The sequence below is a fragment of the Neolamprologus brichardi genome, chromosome 3 (assembly GCF_056152115.1).
Source record: "Neolamprologus brichardi isolate AB-2024 chromosome 3, ASM5615211v1, whole genome shotgun sequence".
NCBI lineage: Eukaryota > Metazoa > Chordata > Actinopteri > Cichliformes > Cichlidae > Neolamprologus > Neolamprologus brichardi.
This window is the reverse complement of record NC_142106.1, coordinates 3682880-3704226: the sequence shown is the minus strand read 5'-3', so window position 1 is coordinate 3704226 and position 21347 is coordinate 3682880. Positions and strand designations below refer to the sequence as shown.

The 21347-nt window shown below is 45.0% G+C and overlaps 4 protein-coding genes across 6 annotated transcripts in view; 2 read left to right on the top strand and 2 right to left on the bottom strand.

The window, feature by feature from the left end:
• LOC102789482 (methylglutaconyl-CoA hydratase, mitochondrial-like) overlaps positions 1–21347 on the top strand; it is a 674272-nt gene that overhangs the window by 612439 nt on the left and 40486 nt on the right. The gene's annotated exons all lie outside the window — the stretch shown is intronic.
• On the bottom strand, positions 979–5141 carry LOC148103164 (butyrophilin-like protein 2). Its single transcript, XM_087838622.1, has 6 exons — positions 5107–5141; positions 3300–3649; positions 2533–2856; positions 2345–2446; positions 1251–1583; positions 979–1184 (listed from the first exon to the last, which is right to left on the bottom strand). Exons 1-6 carry the CDS (start codon positions 5139–5141, stop codon positions 1138–1140), a joined length of 1191 nt encoding a protein of 396 aa, XP_087694748.1. The 3' UTR covers positions 979–1137.
• On the bottom strand, positions 6732–14072 carry LOC148103163 (butyrophilin-like protein 2). Of its 2 annotated transcripts, XM_087838606.1 has the most exons (6): positions 13859–14072; positions 11971–12318; positions 9932–10264; positions 9744–9845; positions 7117–7449; positions 6732–7050 (listed from the first exon to the last, which is right to left on the bottom strand). In XM_087838606.1, exons 1-6 carry the CDS (start codon positions 13887–13889, stop codon positions 7004–7006), a joined length of 1194 nt encoding a protein of 397 aa, XP_087694732.1. In that variant the 5' UTR covers positions 13890–14072; the 3' UTR covers positions 6732–7003. The 2 variants fall into 2 exon arrangements, with proteins under 2 accessions (XP_087694732.1, XP_087694731.1); XM_087838605.1 differs by lacking the exon at positions 13859–14072 and having other exon boundaries at positions 11971–12445.
• On the top strand, positions 14754–20025 carry LOC148103162 (uncharacterized). The gene is made up of 5 exons (XM_087839453.1): positions 14754–15123; positions 16319–17071; positions 17109–17444; positions 17975–18054; positions 19822–20025. The coding sequence occupies exons 1-5, from the start codon at positions 14754–14756 to the stop codon at positions 20023–20025; spliced, it is 1743 nt and encodes a 580-aa protein (XP_087695579.1).

Sequence of the window (21347 nt, the reverse complement as noted above, 5' to 3'; positions counted from 1 at the left end):
AACAATAATTATCATAATATTTTAGATCAAAACCAACTTGACAAGTTAAAAAAGGCGAGTGAGAACAAAAAGCGTTACTATGGTTACTATGGACCTGTGATCATGCTGACATCACTGATCAATCACACAGATCAAACTGATGGTTACGGCCCGTCTAGGCGTGGCCAGACCATAATATACGGGTGATCCATCCCTGTGTGACTGTAAGCAGCACATCACATAATTAGTACATTTTGATGGTGATTCATTTACAATGAGTGGGTTCAACACAAAGGAGCGGACTTCAGCTTCGGGGTGGAGCTAACAGCAATACAACAAACAAACGGGACTCATTGTCCAATATTGTTTCTTTATTATTTGTTTTTATTACACCTTCCAATGTTTAGAAGGCGTGCACACATATGAACACTGCAAGGTCAAAGTTCTGTTTTAGGTTAATACATCTTTCTGTGTTTGAGTCACCTGGGGTTTCTCTCCTGTCTGGCAAAGGGCTGGGAGAGCTGAAGTACCACTGACAGCCGTCGTGCTTCATTGCCTGGAGGGTGTTTCAAGTTTGTTTAATTGTTTTGTATTAGTTGGTTACATGGCAGCCATTTTTTCCCCCGTGTGTCATGTGGTTTAGCTAAACCAGTATTAACGTTCCCCCGTGTGTCGTTTCAGGAGCTCAGTCTGTCTTATGTTTGTTTGAGGTTTTGTTAATTGTTATCTTGAGCTTAGTCTATTGAGTTGACCTGTTTTGCTGGTCTGCCTGTTTAAGTTCTAGCTTTGTTAAATATCTTTTTATACTTTTGGGTCAATAAAACCCCATTTTTTTAAATTAAACACCTGTGTCCTTTATGCTTTACTGCTTGGTCCCTGAGACAAGGATACAAACAACATACTCAAAGAAATTAAATGACAGCAGCGTACCTCCAAAACTGACAAAAACAGGAGAAAACAGTGATAAAAAACAAAGGCAGTCCACCCCTTCATGCTCCTGTGTAAATATGTTGTCTCCATGTAGTTAGCCAATCAGCAGGCACCATCTCCGGGATCCACCAATGACAGAAATGCACCTGCACACTTACATTTGCACATGAGAGACAACATTACGACAGCAGTCGTAACACTGATCGATCAGCCGTCAGAGGAGTCGGATCAATGGAGCTGCTTCTGGTCCTGATGTCCCCTGTTTGATCCTGGACCTGCAGAGGAGACTCGAGACAGTCAGACACAATCACACAAGCCAACAAACAAACAGACAAACCAACCTTTGACTTTGAGCTTCACGGTTTTCTTTCTGATGAAGGTTCCCTTCCTCCAGACCAAACACTTGTACTCTCCACTGTCTCTCTCTGTGGGCTGTTTCAGGGTCAGACTGAGGTCTCCAGTTTCCAGCAGGTCTTTGTTCATCACAGTTCGGTCTTTGTAAACCTCGTGCTGTTCTTCAAATTGGTTTGGGCCATTTGTAAACATGTGAGCCTTCTGGAACGGCTCGTAACGTTCCCATATCACTTGAACTTCCCCCGACAGGTTTTTTGTTGTTTTGAAGGGCAGCTGGACAGACTCCGCCCCCTCCTCCACCTCCACCTTCACTGGAATCACTGAAAGAACAACAAACACAGACAGCAGCAGGTTTTCAGAGGTGTAGAGAAATGCCATGTCCTGTTTGAATCATCCATCTGTAGATTCACTGAATGCTGAAGGTTCAAACAATCTAACGCACAAAGTCTGATTTGTGTTTACGGAGCAGCTCAGAGCAGATCTCGCTGTTCTCACAGGGGGAACGTTATCAGGTTTTCTCCTGGAGGTCAAAGTTCAGCAGGTGTTTGTTCACTTCTCATTTTACACTCTGATCCTCGAGGACACAGGAGGAGCTTTCAGACCAAACTGTCCTGCAGACTCTCTGAGAGGAGCTCCTCCAACATCTACAGACTAACAAAGACTTGTTTCCTGTTTGAACGACACCACCAGCAGGGACAGGCTAATGTAATGGAGAAAGGTCTCCCCAATCTTACTGGTGGAATTTGAAAAGAATACAAAAAACTCCCACGAATGAGAAATGTGGGTGTTACACAACTCTTATAGCAAGGGGATGTAAAATATAAAAGGAAAACACAAAGTGGTCCTATTTACATCTGAAAACTGAAGGTTGTATATGCAGGTAACGATGTACAGAAACATGTATAGACAACTGTACGGAGTAAGATAGCAGTAAGATGAACAATGGGCTGTGACTTTGATCATTAATATGCAAATTAAATATTTACATATTAATGAATAAATTAGCAGAACAAGTCAAGAAACCACCAGAGGACACCTGCTAACTATATGCATTATGGGTAGTGTAGTATGAGAGACTCACCTGACACCAAGGCATGACGGAAATGAAACAAAAGACTCGCAGAAACAACTACAAGAAGAAGCAGGAACACCAGGAGATCTGTGGCCCAGGACGGAAACGGTTCTGTGGACGAACAAAACAATATCACATGACTGCTGAACGCTGTACTCAATCTGCTCTGAACTCTGACCTGTAGCTACATGTCTGACCTTTGACCTGCAGCACTACTTTCTGTCTCAGGATGTCTTTGTCCCTGTAGATGGTGCAGATGTATCCTCCACCGTCTCTCTCTGTGGGGTGTTTCAGGGTCAGACTGAGGTCTCCAGTTCTCAGCAGGTCTTCGTTCATCTTCGTGCGACCGCAGTAAAGGTCGTCCTGGTGGTCGCTTCCATTTGAACACCCATGGACCATCATGAGTTCTCGGTCAGAGTGAGTCCACTTCACTGTGGTGTCCTCAGGCAGGTCAGGTGTTGTGTTGCAGGGCAGGATGATGGAGTCTGAGCCTTCCTCCACCTTCACCTCCACCTGCTGGTCTGAGAGGACAAGAAACCACAACATGAGCAGCAGCAGTCACACTGATGATAATCAAGGCATCTGTGTTTGTGATGGTCCTGTGTCTTTGACCCAGTCTTTGAGCTGGGATTATAAAATGTTCATATTTGAGTTTTCTATTGTATTTACATTTTATTTTATATGACTTTTGTATTATTTTAGTGCATCTGACTTCATTTAGTCAGACCAGCCTGTCTCTGTGTCCTGTCCTCAGTGTGCTCATGTTGGTTTACCTCAGATTTCCCCAGTCATGGTCTCTTTCTCTCTCCAGTTTTGTTTTGATGTTTCCAGACTGGTTGAGTCTAGAAAATGTTTCTGTCATTTTTTAGGTTTAGCCCCTTTCTACTACCTTTTACTGTGACCTCTGACCTGTGTCAGCACTGTTCTCATCTTTGACTTGTAATTACAGATTGGGGTTTTTGACCTTTGACATGCAGCTGTACGTCTGTCAGTTTCAGTTCCTCCCTTCCAGTGCGGATGGAGCAGGTGTAGTCACCACTATCAGTCGGTCGGGGGTTTCTCAGAGTGAGGCTGAAGTCTCCAGTGTCCAGAGCATCAGGCCTTATTGACGTGCGCCCTCTGTAACGCTGGTTTTGTCCGCTCAGATCATCAGTTTCTTCTTGTCTCAGATGGACAGATTTGGGGTTGAGATCAGTGCGAGTCCATATCATTGTGGGGTCCTCAACTACAAAACCTGTGTACTGACAGGGCAGCAGGACAGACTTTGCCCCCTCATACACCTCCACCATCACAGCCAGGGCATGCTGGAAAACTGGAAGGAGACAAACACAAAAACAGAAACACTAATTAACTTTAACTAACCCGTATAATGAGGATAGAAAGAGACTGAAATCCCCCTGATTTTTCTCTCCCTACATCTGAGCAAGTGTGGAAAGGTTTAATATTTTTATGTGTGAAATGATAAAGCTCTAAAAAAGAGCTTTTCCATACAGTGGGATGAAAAGTTTGGGCAACCTTGTTAATAGTCATTATTTTCCTGCCCAACAATCGTTGGTTGTTACAATAAAAATGTCAGTTAAATATATCATATAGGAGACACACACACTTGGATTAACAGAAAGTGTGCAATAATTGTTTAAACAAAATCAGACAGGTGCATAAATTTGTTGTCATGTTATTGATTCTAAACCCTTTAGATCTAATTATTGGCTCGGTAAGCTCAGTGACCCCTGACCTACATACACAGGTGTAGAAAGTGTAGCTGCACTGCAGCAGCTACGTTTCAGATAACAGAAAATTGCTGACTGGGTTTCCCATGAACTGGTGAAAGACTGCACGAGATGAATTCAAGCTATCTATTGGATAGCCACAGATAGTGGATATGTAATTATGCAATTAGACCCATTAGTCTGACACAGAGACAGACAACCATTCACACTACGGGCAAATTAAAATCACAGATTAACCTCAACCCCACTGACTGCATGTCTTTGGACTGTGGGAGGAAACCCTGAGAGAACCCACTCATACAGGAGGAGACCACGCAAGCTCCACACAGAAAGGCCAGATGCTGCAGTGAACTCAGAACTTACAGTGCATCAGTAAATTCATCGACTCGTGAATTTTCTTCTCTCCTTCTTAAATCCTCTGCAGCAGCATCAGAATTACGATGCGAATGCTCTGTTTCCAAGATCAGCTCCGTCTCCTCTGGTTCATGTGTTTCTTTTATCTTTTTATTTCTGAATTTCTATTTGTGTTGTTTCAGTTATTAAAATATATCTGGTGTACAGTATGATGATGTCTAAGGCAGGACAGGCAGGAGGAAAACATGGGGTGGAGGAGACGTAGATGTAATAAATGACTAGAGCACAAATAGAAATGAACAGCATATCTCCAACTGCTCTACTGGTAAGAGAAAAAACAACAACAAATGTACAACGTCTGGAAAACAAACATCTAAAAATTCACAGCTACATAAATCCACTTAAATCTTATCGTGGTGTGTGTGAGAGCGAGAGTGTGTGTTCGTCTTCATCACAAAATGTATGAGGGTGGGAATCTGCTAATTATTTTTCTTTTATTTATTTGGACACTTACAAAGTTAATTATTGTGTGATAATTTAATTAAAACAAGAATCATTGATAGTGAATATTTCTAGATCTACTATCACTCCAGTAATAAGGATTTCAATTTGAAGATGAAGTTTAAAAAAGCTAAACTCTCAATGTAAAAAGTACTTTTTCAATTTTCAGCTTTAAAGATGTTTTTGAAAATAACTATGAAACCAGTTAACAAATCAGCCATGCAGTGTGATGAAAGGAGCTCTCTGATTGGTTAGAGCAGGGGTCCCCACTCCCAGTCCTCGAGGGCCGGTGTCCCTGCAGGTTTTAGATCTCACCCTGAGTCAACACACATGAATCACATGATTAGTTCATTACCAGCCTCTGGAGAACTGAAGACATGTTGAGGAGGTAATTTATCCATTTAAAACAGCTGTGATGGCTCAAGGACACATCCAAAACTTGCAGGGACACCGGCCCTCGTGGACTGGGATTGGGGACCCCTGGGTTAGAGTAACACAAACATGCACTGATGCTAGCATTAGCTGTTTTAGCACATTAGCTTAAGAGGTTCAATGTTGCACAGAGTGTGAATGCTGGAGCTAAAAGTCCTTTGTACGAGCACACACACCTGTTAGTAATGCTAAAGCAGAGCTGATGGTTCAAACAGGAGCATAGAAAAAAATCCAGGTCAGTCTCCAAAGTAAATTTTAAAAAAAATCCTACATGTATTTACTAATCTGTATTTTACTGTACAATTAAACACCAAATCAAAAAAGCTTTATGTCAATGTGTGTGAATCTCTTGGTCTTCCATATCAGACATTTGGTGCTTTGACACACCTGGAACACTGCACAGCCAAAAGTCCTCAATTTAAAAAGACCAGAGCACGTTTGTGCGTTCAGAACAAACTGTTACAAATAAAACAAAAACTAAATGTTGTTTGTTAAGTTTAACAATGACCTGTGAATCAGTGAAGCTTAAAAAGGCACCAGGATGAACCAGCGTGGGGACTAAACAACACAACTAATACATTTGACATTATGAGCACTTTGTTAAACTGACCTGCAGCAAAAACACACTGTTCTCATTTATTTAGCTGAAGCTACAATAGATCTGGCACCAGGCTTCTTTTATAACCTTTAATGTGGCCAAACTTCACTACAGGCATTACTGTGGTAGTATTAGTGAGACAGGACAGGAACATTTCTTAAACAGATGAGCAGATACCAGGATCATGAGCATGAAGCCTGCAGGTTTCAGCAGGAGTAAAGTAACTGCAGTGAGTAGTTATACATGTTACACACTTCAAATTATTTTAAATAACCGTGTGTGTGTGTGTGTGCATTCAAAGAGCGCTCTCACCGAGTACCAGCAGCACGAACAACAGCAGCAGCATCTCCTCCTCTGGGAAAAACCTTTAGTTAGAAATCACTGTGGTGTTCGCTGCACTGCAGGCTTTGGTGCACGACGAAAAGTTTCCTGATAAGAAGACCCTCCTGAGTTCCTTCAAAATAAAAAGGACTTTCAACATTAAACTCGGAGGAGAAGCGTTACAGCATGTCTCACACAGACTACTGACAGCTTTTAGCAACATGTGGATTTATATTCTGCTGGAACCTGAAGCTGAAAAGAAGGTTTGAAAGGGAGGACGTCAGTTTTAGTCTCTCTAATAGAAATGTTGAAGTTCTGCAAAACTGACAATAAGTTTTCAACCTATGAAAATGTTTTTATAGCTTTAAATGACAACAAACAAAACCCCCAAATAAACACAAAGGTAACACTAGACTATGTGTGCAACATAATGCATACAAAAGACACAAGAAAACCAAACGATAAGTGAAGTAAAACCTTTATTTAAAAGTGTTTAATTAAAGTGCAGAAAAAGCCCAAAAATGGCTTAAAAAGGTTAAACAGCACAGACTGTAAAGATGGTGAGAAACAGATGAGGAACGTCGAACAATAGCTGATCACACACATCAAAGACAGACTGAGGATGTGACTGGACTTAAAGTGAAACGTGTGTTCCTGTATTATCACGCTGTGACATTAAAACTCACTAAATGAACAAAAAGGCGAGTGGTGAGGGTAAAACTCAGAGTCGGATCAATGGAGCAGCTTCTGGTCCTGATGTCCTCTGTTTGATCCTGGACCTGCAGAGGAGACTCGAGACAGTCAGACACAATCACACAAGCCAGCAAACAAACAGACAAACCAACCTTTGACTTTGAGCTTCACGGTTTTCTTTCTGATGAAGGTTCCCTTCCTCCAGACCAAACACTTGTACTCTCCACTGTCTCTCTCTGTGGGCTGTTTCAGGGTCAGACTGAGGTCTCCAGTTTCCAGCAGGTCTTTGTTCATCACAGTTCGGTCTTTGTAAACCTCGTGCTGTTCTTCAAATTGGTTTGGGCCGTTTGTAAACACGTGAGCCTTCTGGAACGGCTCGTAACGTTCCCATTTCACTTGAACTTCCCCCGACAGGTGTTTTGTTGTTTTGAAGGGCAGCTGGACAGACTCCGCCCCCTCCTCCACCTCCACCTTCACTGGAATCACTGAAAGAACAACAAACACAGACAGCAGCAGGTTTTCAGAGGTGTAGAGAAAACTGAAGGACGGAAGCAAACCACAGCACAGAAATTTGAAACTGCTGACAAAAGGTAAACATAAATTCAGTAAAATTGTAATTCACGTCGGCAGTAATGACACCCGGTGACGGGTGGTCACTAAAAATGATATTGAATTGCATGTTTAGCCGCATGTTCGCCTTAAATTGCTGTCTGTCTGAGTAGTGTCCAAAAAACGATGTGGGCTTTATGGATAATTGTGAATCTTTCTGGAGGAAACTTGGTCTTGTTAGAAGAGATGGCATCCATCCCACTCTGGATGGAGCAGCTCTCATTTCTTGATAAACCTAAATCCCAACAAATTATTGATCTTGTCTCTTGGCTCTTGATGGAGGCGGTCGCACTTTCTCCTTCTTCCTCTCCCTCATCTTTCCTGCTCAGTTTCTCATGTCTTTTGTATAGTCTCGCTTGAGAGGGCCCGATTGTCCTGTGGAGACGTTTGCTTCTGGATACTCGATGGTCGGTTGCGTCGTGTGTCTGGCGACACTCTTGATGGAGGACATTGAAGGACATCTACCAATTCAGAACTACGGTAACAGAGTTCAGGCTGATTGGAGCTGGCTTATAAAAGAACAAGAAGCAGATGAAGCTGTTCAAAATCCCACAAGGCTGGCCGACATGATAGACGATGGGCTGTGAGCACTCAGACTGTGTTTTTGGAACACATTATGGATAAGATCTTGAAGAAGAACAACGGGAATTAAGAGACCTGGTGACCAGTGACGGACGTTACACCAGCTGTAAAACTAGATGCAGTTTTTTCGCCCTAACCAAAACAACTACCATCTTCATCTCATGCGGCCCCCCTGGCACCAGCTGGATGCTCAAGGCAAAAGCTGACGGGAATAACAAAACTCTCCTTTAGATAATAAGACTGTTTGTTGTGACTCTCTCTCCCCTCATTCAAGGCCGCCCGCATTGAAGAAGATTGTTGACTTTAGCTTAACCAGGTGAAGGGACACTTTCTCTCGGTTGAACACAGAACACACACACATACACATGTACACTGACGCACACCTACACTCACCCCCCCCGATCTCCCAGTTGGAGCTCAGTCTGGGGGAGTTATTTTTCTCCTCGTCTTTCCTCATGTTGTGCATTTTCCATTGTTTACCTCTCTGACCTGTCCATGTGATGTTTGTGTAATGTATGTATGGTTGGAGGGTAAGATGGCGCTGACGAGGCTGGCAGCCTTAACCGGATTTCCCTCGGGGATGAATAAAGTATTAACGGTCTCATATTTTCTACCCACTGAGCAGCTAACAGTACTGTGACCTGTGTATACTGAACATTCATCTTTAACCCTTTTCCTGCTTTGACATGAAACTCTGGAACAATGAATGCTGACCTGGTTTGATCACATGTATTCTTTTATTTAGAGATTTGGACAGAACAGAAATGTATGCCTGCATCATATGTGAGTTTAAAGTTAAAACTCTATCTTTGCTCTTCTTTTCCATTAATGTGAACCTACTGTCTGCTGCTGAATTAAATAGTACACATCTACGGTCCAACACTCATCTGATCAACACAGTCTACAGAGCTCTGAGAGAAATCCTGTCTGCTGCTCATATGAACCATCTCATATTTAACACCTTACTAAAATGTATTATCCACGTCATTGTTTCAAACCACAAACTTGAACTGTTTAAATCGCATAACATTTAACTTGATCTTGTAACTTGTGCCTGACCTCATTTTCTACCTTTTCCTTATAAAAAACATCATCTTTGTCTTGTTGAGTAAAAATTTCAATCCCCATTCATATGAGTACTTTTCATTGAAGTGCAACTCACTAAGGCACCTTTAACCAAATATGGCAAACAATCTGCACCTCACTGATGTTCTTGAAAATTGTTATTATTACACTTCTTCTGGATTCCTTCATCTTGATAAAAACCCGCAGACGAGAGTCAAAGCAACAACGTTTTGGAGCATGATGGAGACACAAGTGTTAGACTGTGTCTCCATCATGCTCCTGATGTGTTCCTGACTCGTTCTTTGGTAACTCGTCTGCAGACATGTTGGATGAAGAGCAGAAGAACAGACTGAGCTTATTTACTGTCAGCACATTTTTCCAAGTGAACAGAGGGTTTTGATTGAGTTCACTGATCAATGACTGAGTCTGAAGGAGGTTTTCTGACTTCCGGAACAAACCTGGAAGTTTCTCTTCAGCTCTGCTAACCATCGGCATTATGGGTAGTGTAGGAGGAGACACTCACCTGACACCAAATAATGACGGAATTGAAATAAAAGACCCGCAGAAACTACTAGAAGAAGAACAAGAAAAACCAGGAGAGCTGTGGCCCAGGACGGAAATGGTTCTGTTGAGAAACATGAAACAATATCAACATGACTGTTGAACCTCAATCTCCTGCACTGACCCCTGATGTTTTTCCACATCTCTGACCTTTGACCTGCAGCACTACTTTCTGTCTCAGGATGTCTTTGTCCCTGTGGATGGTGCAGATGTATCCTCCACCGTCTCTCTCTGTGGGGTATTTCAGGGTCAGACTGAGGTCTCCAGTTCTCAGCAGGTCTTTGTTCATCTTTGCGCGACCACAGTAAAGGTTGTCTACATTTTTAGGATGGTCACTTCTGTTTGCATACAAATGGACCATAGTGAGTTCTTGGTCGGGGCGAGTCCACTCCACTGTGGCCTTTTCAGGCAGGTCAGGTGTTGTTTTGCAGGGCAGGATGACAGAGTCTGATCCTTCCTCCACCTTCACCTCCACCTGCTGATCTACGAGGAAAATGAACCATAATATCAGAAGCAGCAGCAGCCATGCTCATGGTAAAGAGAGAACTGACGTGCTCTGATCTCTGCTACCAGTAAAAATACATATTAATAATATATAAATATCATGATTCTCTCTCTTTTTGTTTAAAATGGTAACTAAACTGGACACTATAAAATCCATATAAATAGTCTTCACAATGCTACCTTTAGTAATCACTAACAAGCAACAGAACATGTGTGTAAATAAAGATAGAGACATACACTGTAGCTCAGGTGACAGAGCAGGTCAGCCACTAATCAGAAGGTCAGTGGTTCGAGCCCAGGCTGCCCCGTTGGGCAAGATACTAACCCCATGTTTGCCTACTGGTGGTGGTCAGTGGCGACAGTGTCCGGCAGCCTCGCCTCTGTCAGTGCCTCAGGGCAGCTGTGGCTACAATGTAGCTGCCATCACCAGTGTGTGAATGGATGGATGACTGAATGTAGTGTAAAGCGTTTTGGGGTCCTTAGGGACTAATTAAAGTGCTATACAAATGCAGACCATTTACCATACACGATCATGATTGGTCATATGGGCTGTTCCATCAAGCTCAACCACTGTTGCTGATTGCTCTGATTACCCACATTTCCTGACTCCAGTGGAGCACCTGGATCCAAAATACGACTTGGTTGGATTCTGCAGGGTCCAGCCAAAGCTCTCCTACAGTAGGCCTCCACTCCTCAGTGTCTATTCAAATTTTATATACATTTCACTACATGTGGTACATACACAGTACAAATGGCAGCACCTGGTGTTCATCGTCATGTCAAGGATCGCATCTCGGCCCTGCTCTGAAAACAGTTGGCCAGCCAGCATCTCCATTTCAACCCTCCATACGCTCCACACGGTGGTTCATGGGAACGGGAGATTTGTTCCATCAAATCAGCTCTACACCATCTCGGAGCATGTCACTGAAGAAGTCTTTAGGACCATACTCAGCAAAGTAGAGGGCATCGTCACCTCCAAGCCCATCATCAGTTATGTTTATGTCCCCTCAAACGTAGCTGATTTTGATTCAATCACTCCCAACATGTTGTTGATGCGGCGGCCTGATGCTGGTATGTGGCAGGTCATCTACCCAGAAACGGAGCTCCTGGGCCATCATAGATGGAGGCGGTGCCAAGTTTTGGATCCACAACATTCAAAATGATCTGCCTTTCCTCCAGACGTGCCACAAGTGGCAGCTTGAGGCCGTTAAGGGAGCGTCACTAATTTCTCATGTTGGCCCTTGTATAACACCCCCTTACCACACTACCTCCACACTCACATTATGAATGCATAACCCTGCTTCCTGTTCAATAAATGAATAAATGAAAGCTACTTGATTGGAAGTGGATTCTTCTGGAATAAAGAACAGCTGGCAGCACTTTATCATCCTGTCATTCATAGTTCCAGAGGTCAAGTTTATCTTCTTAAAATGACATCCTCTGTTACATGTTGCACATCGGCCTCTATTAGGCCTGTGAGCTGCAGGTTTTCCTGCGTATACAGGATGTAAAACCGTCTGAATCAAATCATCCAGATTTAGTAGAAACACCAAAAAATCTACCTGTGAGATTTTGATGTTACATCTGGAAAATGTTAATGCCATTTTCCAGTTTCCAGCAAAAGAAATATCTTTTCTATCAACCTTTAATTTGACATTTTTCTTTTGTTTGTTTGGGTTTCTTACCTTTGACATGCAGCTGTACGTCGGTCAGTTTCAGTTCTGCCCTTTCATTTCTGATGGAGCAGGTGTAGTTTCCACTATCAGTCATTTGGGGTTTTCTCAGAGTGAGGCTGAAGTCTAAAGTGTCCAGAGCATCAGGCCTCATTGATGTGCGCCCTCTGTAACGCTGCTTTTGTCCTGTTACATCATCTGTTTCCTCTCGTCTCACGTGGACAGATTTGGGGTCGAGATCATTGCGAGTCCACAGCACTGTGGGGTTCGTAAGTATAAGACCTGTGTACTGACAGGGCAGCAGGACAGACTTTGCCCCCTCATACACCTCCACCACCACAGCCAGGACATGCTGGGAAACTGGAAGGAGATACAAGCACACACAACAAAAAACACTAATCACCTGTATGCTGTGGATTTTTCTAGTGGTTCTCATCGTGGGAAAAGTGGTTTCAGAAGCCACGTTTTCTGCTAAATACTCAAACATGGATTCTTCCCATCCAACAAAAACTAACTCGAAGGATGCTTAAAAAACATCAAAGAAAACTTTGATGCACGTCTGAAAAACACAGAAGTGAAACGTTCTGAGACTAGTCTCTGTTAGGAATGAAGTGCTTTTAATCCTTGACTGTAATCTGCAAACGATGAACGTGTTAATAAACAAGCATTATTAAAGAAAAGGCGTCATCGACTTTGAAGACGGATGGTTTTGTTTCATTTTCATTTTTTTTAAATATTGTTTTTTGTAAATTTACTCCCTTCAATTAATCATAAGGACATCTATAAAAGAAATTTAGTTAGTTAATTTTTAACCATAAAAACAACACACACACACACAGGTAACCGAGTGGACAGGATATAACAGGGGTGACTAAACCAAAGGGAACGTGCATTTTGATTTGCTTTCATGTGTCGGGCTTAGAAAAGAAGGAAGTTCTCATTAAGCAGATGAAACATTTTTCATGACAGTTTTTTCAACCCCATGAAATAAAAATAACAACCATAATAACAGCTGTTAAAAACAGTTTGAGAAACGTAATAAAGCTTTTAAGAACATACTGATTTCATGAAGTGACACTTCTGCAGCTGTACCACCTGACCTCGACGTCTAAACACACTTTTACATGGACACCTTTACTGACGTTCGTCCTGGTACCACCAGCATATATAATACTTCTTAAATATAGTAACAATATTATAATGCATTAATATTTCCTAGTTTTCACATTTGTTCTATCTCCTGACATGAAATGAACACCAACCGTACAAAGATATCAGTTTGTACAGTAACAGTCACAGTGAGACATTCTGATGTATGAAAAACAAAAACAGGGGTGACGATCTTACTGTGGACCTTACTGTAAGTCATGTGACCAGAGGACCAGGGAGGGGACCTGTTCAGGGGGATTTCTATAAGGGGGCAATTCAGGACACAAGTTATTCTGAGACTAAGCATTAAAAATGTACAAACACACAGAGTAACATCTGGTGTTGAATAAAAAAAGAGAAAAATGTCTATTTGTTGTTTTAGGATTGTTATAACTTTATTAATCAGTGAACTTGAACACAGATGATTGTGCACGTGGCGTTATTGTGAACAAAAACCATTTTTGACACATTAAAGTGCTTTCTATGGTAAACGGGGCTTTTAATATTGTGAGACAAGCTTTTAGTTTTTATACAAAGTACTTTTATTTCTGCCGTGAATCACACGCACACGAGCACTGACGCACTTCTTAAACAAGCAGATATCAGGATGATGAGCTCAGCTGTCACGGGGAGACCCGCCCCACATGAAGCCCGCATGTAGGGACCACAGTAACTACACAGAGGGGCTTCATGCAGTCAGCTCGTGTTACACACTGTGTGTGTGTGTCAGTCTGCGTGTGTGCTTTCTTACCGAGGACCTGCAGCACGAGCCGCAGCAGCATCTTCCTCTCCGCTGAAAGTCCCGTTAACTCTGAGGAACAGGCGCACGCAGCTCGATCACAGCACCGCTGACACACTGAACAAAGTTTCCTCCTCTGAAGTTAGACAGAGACACCTCACAACTTCCTGTCAGAGCCTTCAAAATAAAATCCTTCTGCAGAACTCTAAACATGAAAGTGAGGAGAAGCAGCAGGGAGCAGCAGGGAGCACAGTGTCACGGTTCTGGGTTAGTTTCTACCCAGTATTTTGAGTTCATAATGTTTTGGTTTAATTTTCCATCAGGGATTGTTTTCTTGTTGTGTTGATGATGTCGATTATGTTATTATTAGGGTTTCATGTTTCTGTTTATTTGTGTTTAGGATTTGCTCTTCGGTTGTGTCTGCTTAGTATGTCTAGTTCCATGTGTCATTTTCTGTCTGTCTCTCTGCGTCTTAGTGTGATGGTTTCTTGTTCCCGTTTTATTGTGAAGGTCTGTGTCTCATGTGAGTGTGTTCAGTTTTACCTCTCGTCCCGTTAATGATTCCCAGCTGTGTCTCCCACCTGTGTGTGTAATCTCCCTGTGATTTTCTGAGTGTATTTAAGTCGTGTCTTCTGTGTTTGTAGTTGCTGGTCCGTCTGCGTTCCCACCATGTTTCATCTGTGTGTTCCCTGCTGTCAATCCGTTTCTGCTCGTTCATGTTCAGGTTCGTGTTCTGTATTCAGTTTGTTCCCAGTATAGTTTAGTCTTTGTTCGGTTTGCCTTTTGTCCATTTTTAGTTTGTGTTTAATAAACCACCATCACACCTTTACAAGTGCCTGCATTTGGATCCTCCTTTATTTTCCACACGGCTCCTCTCACTCGCCGTGACAGTACGGACCAGCCAGATATGGATCCAGCGGCATTCAGCCCACCCAGGGAGCTTCAGGAGGCCATTATCGACTCTGTTTCTATATTAATCAACCAGTGGTTAGAGCATGAGGGAGAAACGTCTCTTTACACTGTGGAAGCCGACCTACAACACCTTATTTCCTGTTACCCCTGGTTATTAGACTCACTGCACCCGCTCGTACAGAATTATGTTCTTCACGAGCTTCACCTTCACCCTCCCGCCGCTACCGCTCGCCCACTCGCTTCAATGGAGGACGTACCGTCCGACCCGCCGGACGAGGAATTACCCGGTCCGTCGGAGCCGTCTCCAAGAGGAAAGCGACGTTCGCGCCGCCGGCGCGGCACCCCACAGCCGGATGTAAGGACATGTAAGCAGTCGGCTGTGGTGAGTGAAAGGGACACTTTTTCTGCTGCATCAGATTGTGTGACTGTTGTTTCTGGGGCAATTTTTTTGTGTTTTTACTGAGGAGAACAATGATTTCTCACCCATGGCTTCTAAGACTGCCTGTTCTGAACCCTCGTTCCATGTTTATGACCGTGTCCGCTCAATTGCCCCATCCTCACTTCCATCCCAGTCAAACGCCAGGCCTGTAGCGCTGCCCTCAGTTCAGTCAGCCGCCCCGCTGCCCTCAGTTCAGTCAGCCGCCCCGCTGCCCTCAGTTCAGTCAGCCGCCCCGCTGCCCTCAGTTCAGTCAGCCGCCCCGCTGCCCTCAGTTCAGTCAGCCGCCCCGCTGCCCTCAGTTCAGTCAGCCGCCCCGCTGCCCTCAGTTCAGTCAGCCGCCCCGCTGCCCTCAGTTCAGTCAGCCGCCCCGCTGCCCTCAGTTCAGTCAGCCGCCCCGCTGCCCTCAGTTCAGTCAGCCGCCCCGCTGCCCTCAGTTCAGTCAGCCGCCCCGCTGCCCTCAGTTCAGTCAGCCGCCCCGCTGCCCTCAGTTCAGTCAGCCGCCCCGCTGCCCTCAGTTCAGTCAGCCGCCCCGCTGCCCTCAGTTCAGTCAGCCGCCCCGCTGCCCTCAGTTCAGTCAGCCGCCCCGCTGCCCTCAGTTCAGTCAGCCGCCCCGCTGCCCTCAGTTCAGTCAGCCGCCCCGCTGCCCTCAGTTCAGTCAGCCGCCCCGCTGCCCTCAGTTCAGTCAGCCGCCCCGCTGCCCTCAGTTCAGTCAGCCGCCCCGCTGCCCTCAGTTCAGTCAGCCGCCCCGCTGCCCTCAGTTCAGTCAGCCGCCCCGCTGCCCTCAGTTCAGTCAGCCGCCCCGCTGCCCTCAGTTCAGTCAGCCGCCCCGCTGCCCTCAGTTCAGTCAGCCGCCCCGCTGCCCTCAGTTCAGTCAGCCGCCCCGCTGCCCTCAGTTCAGTCAGCCGCCCCGCTGCCCTCAGTTCAGTCAGCCGCCCCGCTGCCCTCAGTTCAGTCAGCCGCCCCGCTGCCCTCAGTTCAGTCAGCCGCCCCGCTGCCCTCAGTTCAGTCAGCCGCCCCGCTGCCCTCAGTTCAGTCAGCCGCCCCGCTGCCCTCAGTTCAGTCAGCCGCCCCGCTGCCCTCAGTTCACCCTTCACCATCAATTACGTCTCTGCTACTTGTAGCTCAGCAGCCTACCCACTCATTCACTCAGTCATCATCCTCACAGCCTCATTTTAAGCAGGGAACACACTTCACCACAATATCTGCTGGTTCTCTTAAGCTGGCCATGTCAGAGACAGTTGCTCCCTCTAGGGCCTCCCCAGAGGCTGGGTGTCAGTCGCCAGCCAACTCTGGACCCCTAGAGGTCAAGACGCCAGCGCCAGCAGCCTCACCGGAGAACTCACCAGAACTGTCACAGCTCTCAGTACCCCCTGAGAGTTCAAGTGAGTTCATCCGTCCGCCTCCGTCCTCTGCTAAGTGTATTGGGGAACACTTTCAGCCCTCTGAGGACGGCATCCCACTGTTGCTGCCTGAGTCTAGCCACTGTGCTGCTCAGTCCCAGCCAGTGTCCACACTGGCAGAGGTCTCCGTACCTGCTGCTTCAGCGTCTGTTTCCACTGGAGGGCCAGAGGAGCCCGTCTGGTCTCACGCCATGTTAGCTGGGGGTTCAGGTGAACCCGGCCAGCGTCCTGCCTCATCGGCTGGAGGGCCCGAGTCGCCCATCCAGTCTCGAGTGTCGTCTGCTGGTGGGTCTGAGGAGCCCACCCAGCACCACGCCTCATCTGCTGGGGGTCCTGGAGGACCCAGCAAGCATATCCTCACGTCTGCTGACGTTCCGGGGAAGTTTGTTCAGCCACCACCTGTTGAATCATCCCCTGTGTCTCCTACACCGTTGCCTGCATCCACATCACCTCCTGCGGCATCACCACCGTCAGGTTCCGTCAGGTTCCGCAGCCGTCCCGCTGCCGTCAGGTTCCGCAGCCGTCCCGCTGCCGTCAGGTTCCGCAGCCGTCCCGCTGCCGCCTTCGTCCACGCCTGGTCCAGCCTCTGCGCCTTCGTCCACGCCTGGTCCAGCCTCTGCGCCTTCGCCTTCGTCAGAGCCCGCTCGGCCTGTTCTGCCTCGCCTCTGGCGGCCATTTTTCAGGCCTCTGGGTTGGCATCATGGCCATTGTGGACGGCCTCCGGAAAGGGTTCGTTGCCGCCGCTGGCCTCGCGGCCGACCTCCGGACCTGCTCTGTGGCCGCCGTTGCCGTGTGCACGGTCGGCCCCCGGAACTGTTTGCCCCTCGCCGCCGTTGCCGTGTGCACGGTCGGCCCCCGGAACTGTTTGCCCGTTGCCGTGTGCACGGTCGGCCCCCGGAACTGTTTGCTCGTCGCCGCCGTTGCCGTGTGCACGGTCGGCCCCCGGAACTGTTGTGCTCCTTGTTTTTTGTTTTGGGGGGGGGTACTGTCACGGTTCTGGGTCAGTTTCTACCCAGTATTTTGAGTTCATAATGTTTTGGTTTAATTTTCCATCAGGGATTGTTTTCTTGTTGTGTTGATGATGTCGATTATGTTATTATTAGGGTTTCATGTTTCTGTTTATTTGTGTTTAGGATTTGCTCTTCGGTTGTGTCTGCTTAGTATGTCTAGTTCCATGTGTCATTTTCTGTCTGTCTCTCTGCGTCTTAGTGTGATGGTTTCTTGTTCCCGTTTTATTGTGAAGGTCTGTGTCTCATGTGAGTGTGTTCAGTTTTACCTCTCGTCCCGTTAATGATTCCCAGCTGTGTCTCCCACCTGTGTGTGTAATCTCCCTGTGATTTTCTGAGTGTATTTAAGTCGTGTCTTCTGTGTTTGTAGTTGCTGGTCCGTCTGCGTTCCCACCATGTTTCATCTGTGTGTTCCCTGCTGTCAATCCGTTTCTGCTCGTTCATGTTCAGGTTCGTGTTCTGTATTCAGTTTGTTCCCAGTATAGTTTAGTCTTTGTTCGGTTTGCCTTTTGTCCATTTTTAGTTTGTGTTTAATAAACCACCATCACACCTTTACAAGTGCCTGCATTTGGATCCTCTATTTTCCACACGGCTCCTCTCACTCGCCGTGACACAGACACTGCAGACAGCGAGCTGCTTTCAGGAACACGTGGTTGATCCACGTGGGTTTATATTAATGTAAGCTGACCTAATTACAGTTTTAGTTTTGCAAAACTGACAGTAAGTTTAGAAGCTGTATAGAGTGTGTGTGTGTGTGTGTGTGTGTGTGTGTGTGTGTGAAATAATAAAAACGAATAAATAATTAAAGAAAAAAAAAAGTATTAATATAATAATATGATCAACTGTCCTCACTGTTATTTCATAGTTTGAGTTTGGACCCCCAAAAAGGTCATGCCTTAAATTCTGACTTTAACTAAATTAATTACAGGGAAATTTTCCATGTATTTTGTTACATAAATACACTGTAAAATGTTACATTTATCATAATCTGGTCAAATTAAATGTAGTTGATTGGTATTCATGCAGGTTATACCGAACACGGTTTACTTAATGGTTAATTAAGTGAATAAACAAGCCTGTGATTGCTGTATTTCTGCACAGTGTTCATAGTTCATGTCATTGTGAGTTTGGTATTTGATTTATCTCCTGTTTTAGTTTTATTGTCAGAGTTTCTTAGTTTTACTTTTACTTTGATTCGTTGGGTTTCCGGTTTCCTGCCCTCCTGTGCGCCCTAATTTCATGTCAGGTATTCTCTGCTGTTGTAACCTTTTATTTTGGTAGTTATGTCTACTGTGTGCTGTTTCTGGTGTTGCTTTCTCTTCTTCTCATATTGAAGAGTTTTCAGTTACTGTGCACAAATGTACTCCATTTGTGTATAGGGGGTTTTCACATACTTCACTGAAGAGGTATGTGCCATCCTGCATAGACCTGATCCCCCTCTTCTGGCCCTCGCATGTAACATTTTCTAGATTTTCCCTGTTTGTTATCAGATGGATACTCAGTAGGTGAGGCCATAAATAAATGTCCCGTAGAGATATTCATGAACCCAGGAAACAAAGAGAGAAAAGAACAGATTGGAGATCAGAGCTGAACACACACTTTTTTAAAAGCATGCAGGAGCCGTGAGGACGAGCACAGATTCATTCATTCATATCTGCTCTGTAATCTGAACTCTCTCTCTTTCTAATCTCATGTCTGAAGGTGAGAAGGACACCGTCTCCCTAACAGAAAAGCTTCTCCACCCACACAGCTGATGAAGATATTTACAGTGTGTACAATGGCATCACTCTTCCACACACAATCACTTGTTGATGCAGCGTGGTCCAGCTGGGAGTAAGGAGGTAGGAAAGCTGAGCCAGTGTTCCCACTTTAAAGAAGGCACCTTCAGCCAATCACTGACTCCACCCACAACTCAGCATAGTGACAAATACTCAGTACAGGCTAAACAGCTCCACCCTCAGGCCAACATGGAGAAAAACATTCACACTGAAACAAGACAAATGATGATCTGGGCTCCAAACATTCATATCCAACACATGTAAAGCCTTCAAACGTCATCTGCTAATGTCTCTGTTTATTCTGTGATTATTTTAAAATGAGCTCACAGCCACCTGTCGTCCTGCTGAGCTCCACCAAGGGGCCACTTTAAGGACCTGTCAGATAATCTTATTAGTCAATCGTTATCTTATCATTTTACAATTCTCTTTAAACTTTCAGCCGTTTAACTTCAGTGATCCTCAGAATGTCTTTGATATCCAGGAGTTTTACCCACGTCCAGTGAAAAATGACGATCAAATGAAAAAATCCACTTTTTCTTCTTTGACTCAGTTCCTGAAGAGGGTCTCATATCTGCCAGACTCCCAGAAACTCAGTGTGTTCAAGAGTGAGCTGACAGTCAGAGTCCCTTCAGTCTCAGCGTGATCCAACCATATTTGTGTGAACAGCATCACAGAGGATTCAGCTGCTTTAAATGGGACAGTGTGAGTAAATAACAGGGACTAGAAAGAGAGAGCAGAGTTCTCCTCAGTAACACCAGGATACCTGACCCGTCTGAGTCTCGCTTCCCCGCCTCCATCATTTAGTGACGGCCTTCTCTACCATGTCTGTGCCGAGCGCTTTGGTCAGGGCCAAACCTTGTGTCACCATGACAACTACACCATGACAGCATCCAGAGAGAGACTTGTGAGCCCACGACTACATTAGATGTTTGCTCTGCTGAATCCAGCCAGCCCCTACCTGCCTTTAGTCATATGGGATAAAACGGTAGGGCCAGAGGTGGGAAGTAACTAAGTACAAATACTCTGTTACTGTACTTAAGTAGGACTTACAGGCATCTGTACTTTCTACTCCTTACATGTTCAAACAGGCTGGTTACTTTAGGTTTAACACATTTGAGGGGAGTTATTATTTCATCAGTGCGAGCTTCAAACATCAAAGTGATTTGAGCCTAAACAGAAACACATGAAAGGAAATCCTGTTCATTTATTAATCACATAAAAAGAGACCAAAGAGTCAAACTGTGAGTCACAGTCAGGGCTTAAAGTGGGCCATGTTTTTATTTGATATGTTTTTGGGACAACACCTGAACGCCTGCAGGTGTCTGGAAGTTGTGTTAGCGCTACTTTAGCATCTAGCTAGCCCTGCTGAAGAGCAGCGAGCATAAAGGGACGAACGTTTTTGAAGTGTCAGCTAATTTCAAATGCAGCGTTTCTATCAGCTCAACAAACATCAGCAAACACACAAACTGTTTGTGTGCAGTTTGTCTCAGTGTGTTGCAGCTAAAGGTCCAGCTGCTGTATTTCACAGGGAGAGAAAAGAAAGAAAAGCTGCTGTAGGAGAGGAAGCCAAGCTTTGGCATCGCTCTGAAAACTATCGCTGATCCTTTTACTCGCTGGCTTTCAAATAAAAGCTGAAATGAAATTTGTGGCGTTTGCAGGATGGAATCAATCACACAGGATCAGGGGATAAGACAGCAGAGCAGCTGATTTTACACCTGAAGATAAAACTGTAATGTTAGAAACATATGAAGATATTACACACACAATACAGACTGCAGCTCAGACAGCTGCTGGACAGATGTGTGTGTGTGTGTGTGTGTGTGTGAGTACTTTAACTCCTTTATTTCAAACAGACAGCTTCAGCATTTGTTCTGTTTTCTCTGCTTTTATTTGAATGTAACAGAAAAACACGACTAGAATTTACACAAACGTGTTTACAGGCTGACTTTAATGTGTTTCTGCACA

Bases quoted from the DNA above. Each gene is read 5' to 3' on its own strand.
- LOC148103164 (XM_087838622.1), bottom strand. From the start codon at position 5,141: ATGGCTGATTTGTTAACTGGTTTCATAGTTATTTT. The intron at 2,857-3,299 runs GTCAAAAACCCC...TTGTCCTCTCAG, and splicing joins CGTACAGCTGCATGTCAAAG to ACCAGCAGGTGGAGGTGAAG. The intron at 1,584-2,344 runs GTGAGTCTCTCA...TTGTTCTTTCAG, and splicing joins CCGTCATGCCTTGGTGTCAG to TGATTCCAGTGAAGGTGGAG.
- LOC148103163 (XM_087838605.1), bottom strand. From the start codon at position 12,445: ATGTTTGAGTATTTAGCAGAAAACGTGGCTTCTGAAACCACTTTTCCC. The intron at 10,265-11,970 runs GTAAGAAACCCA...TTTTCCTCGTAG, and splicing joins CGTACAGCTGCATGTCAAAG to ATCAGCAGGTGGAGGTGAAG. The intron at 9,846-9,931 runs GTCAGAGATGTG...GTTTCTCAACAG, and splicing joins AGTAGTGCTGCAGGTCAAAG to AACCATTTCCGTCCTGGGCC.
- LOC148103162 (XM_087839453.1), top strand. From the start codon at position 14,754: ATGGATCCAGCGGCATTCAGCCCACCCAGGGAGCTTCAGGAGGCCATT. The intron at 17,445-17,974 runs GTCGGCCCCCGG...CTGTGTTTGTAG, and splicing joins CCGCCGTTGCCGTGTGCACG to TTGCTGGTCCGTCTGCGTTC. The intron at 18,055-19,821 runs GTTCGTGTTCTG...TTAAACTTTCAG, and splicing joins TTCTGCTCGTTCATGTTCAG to CCGTTTAACTTCAGTGATCC.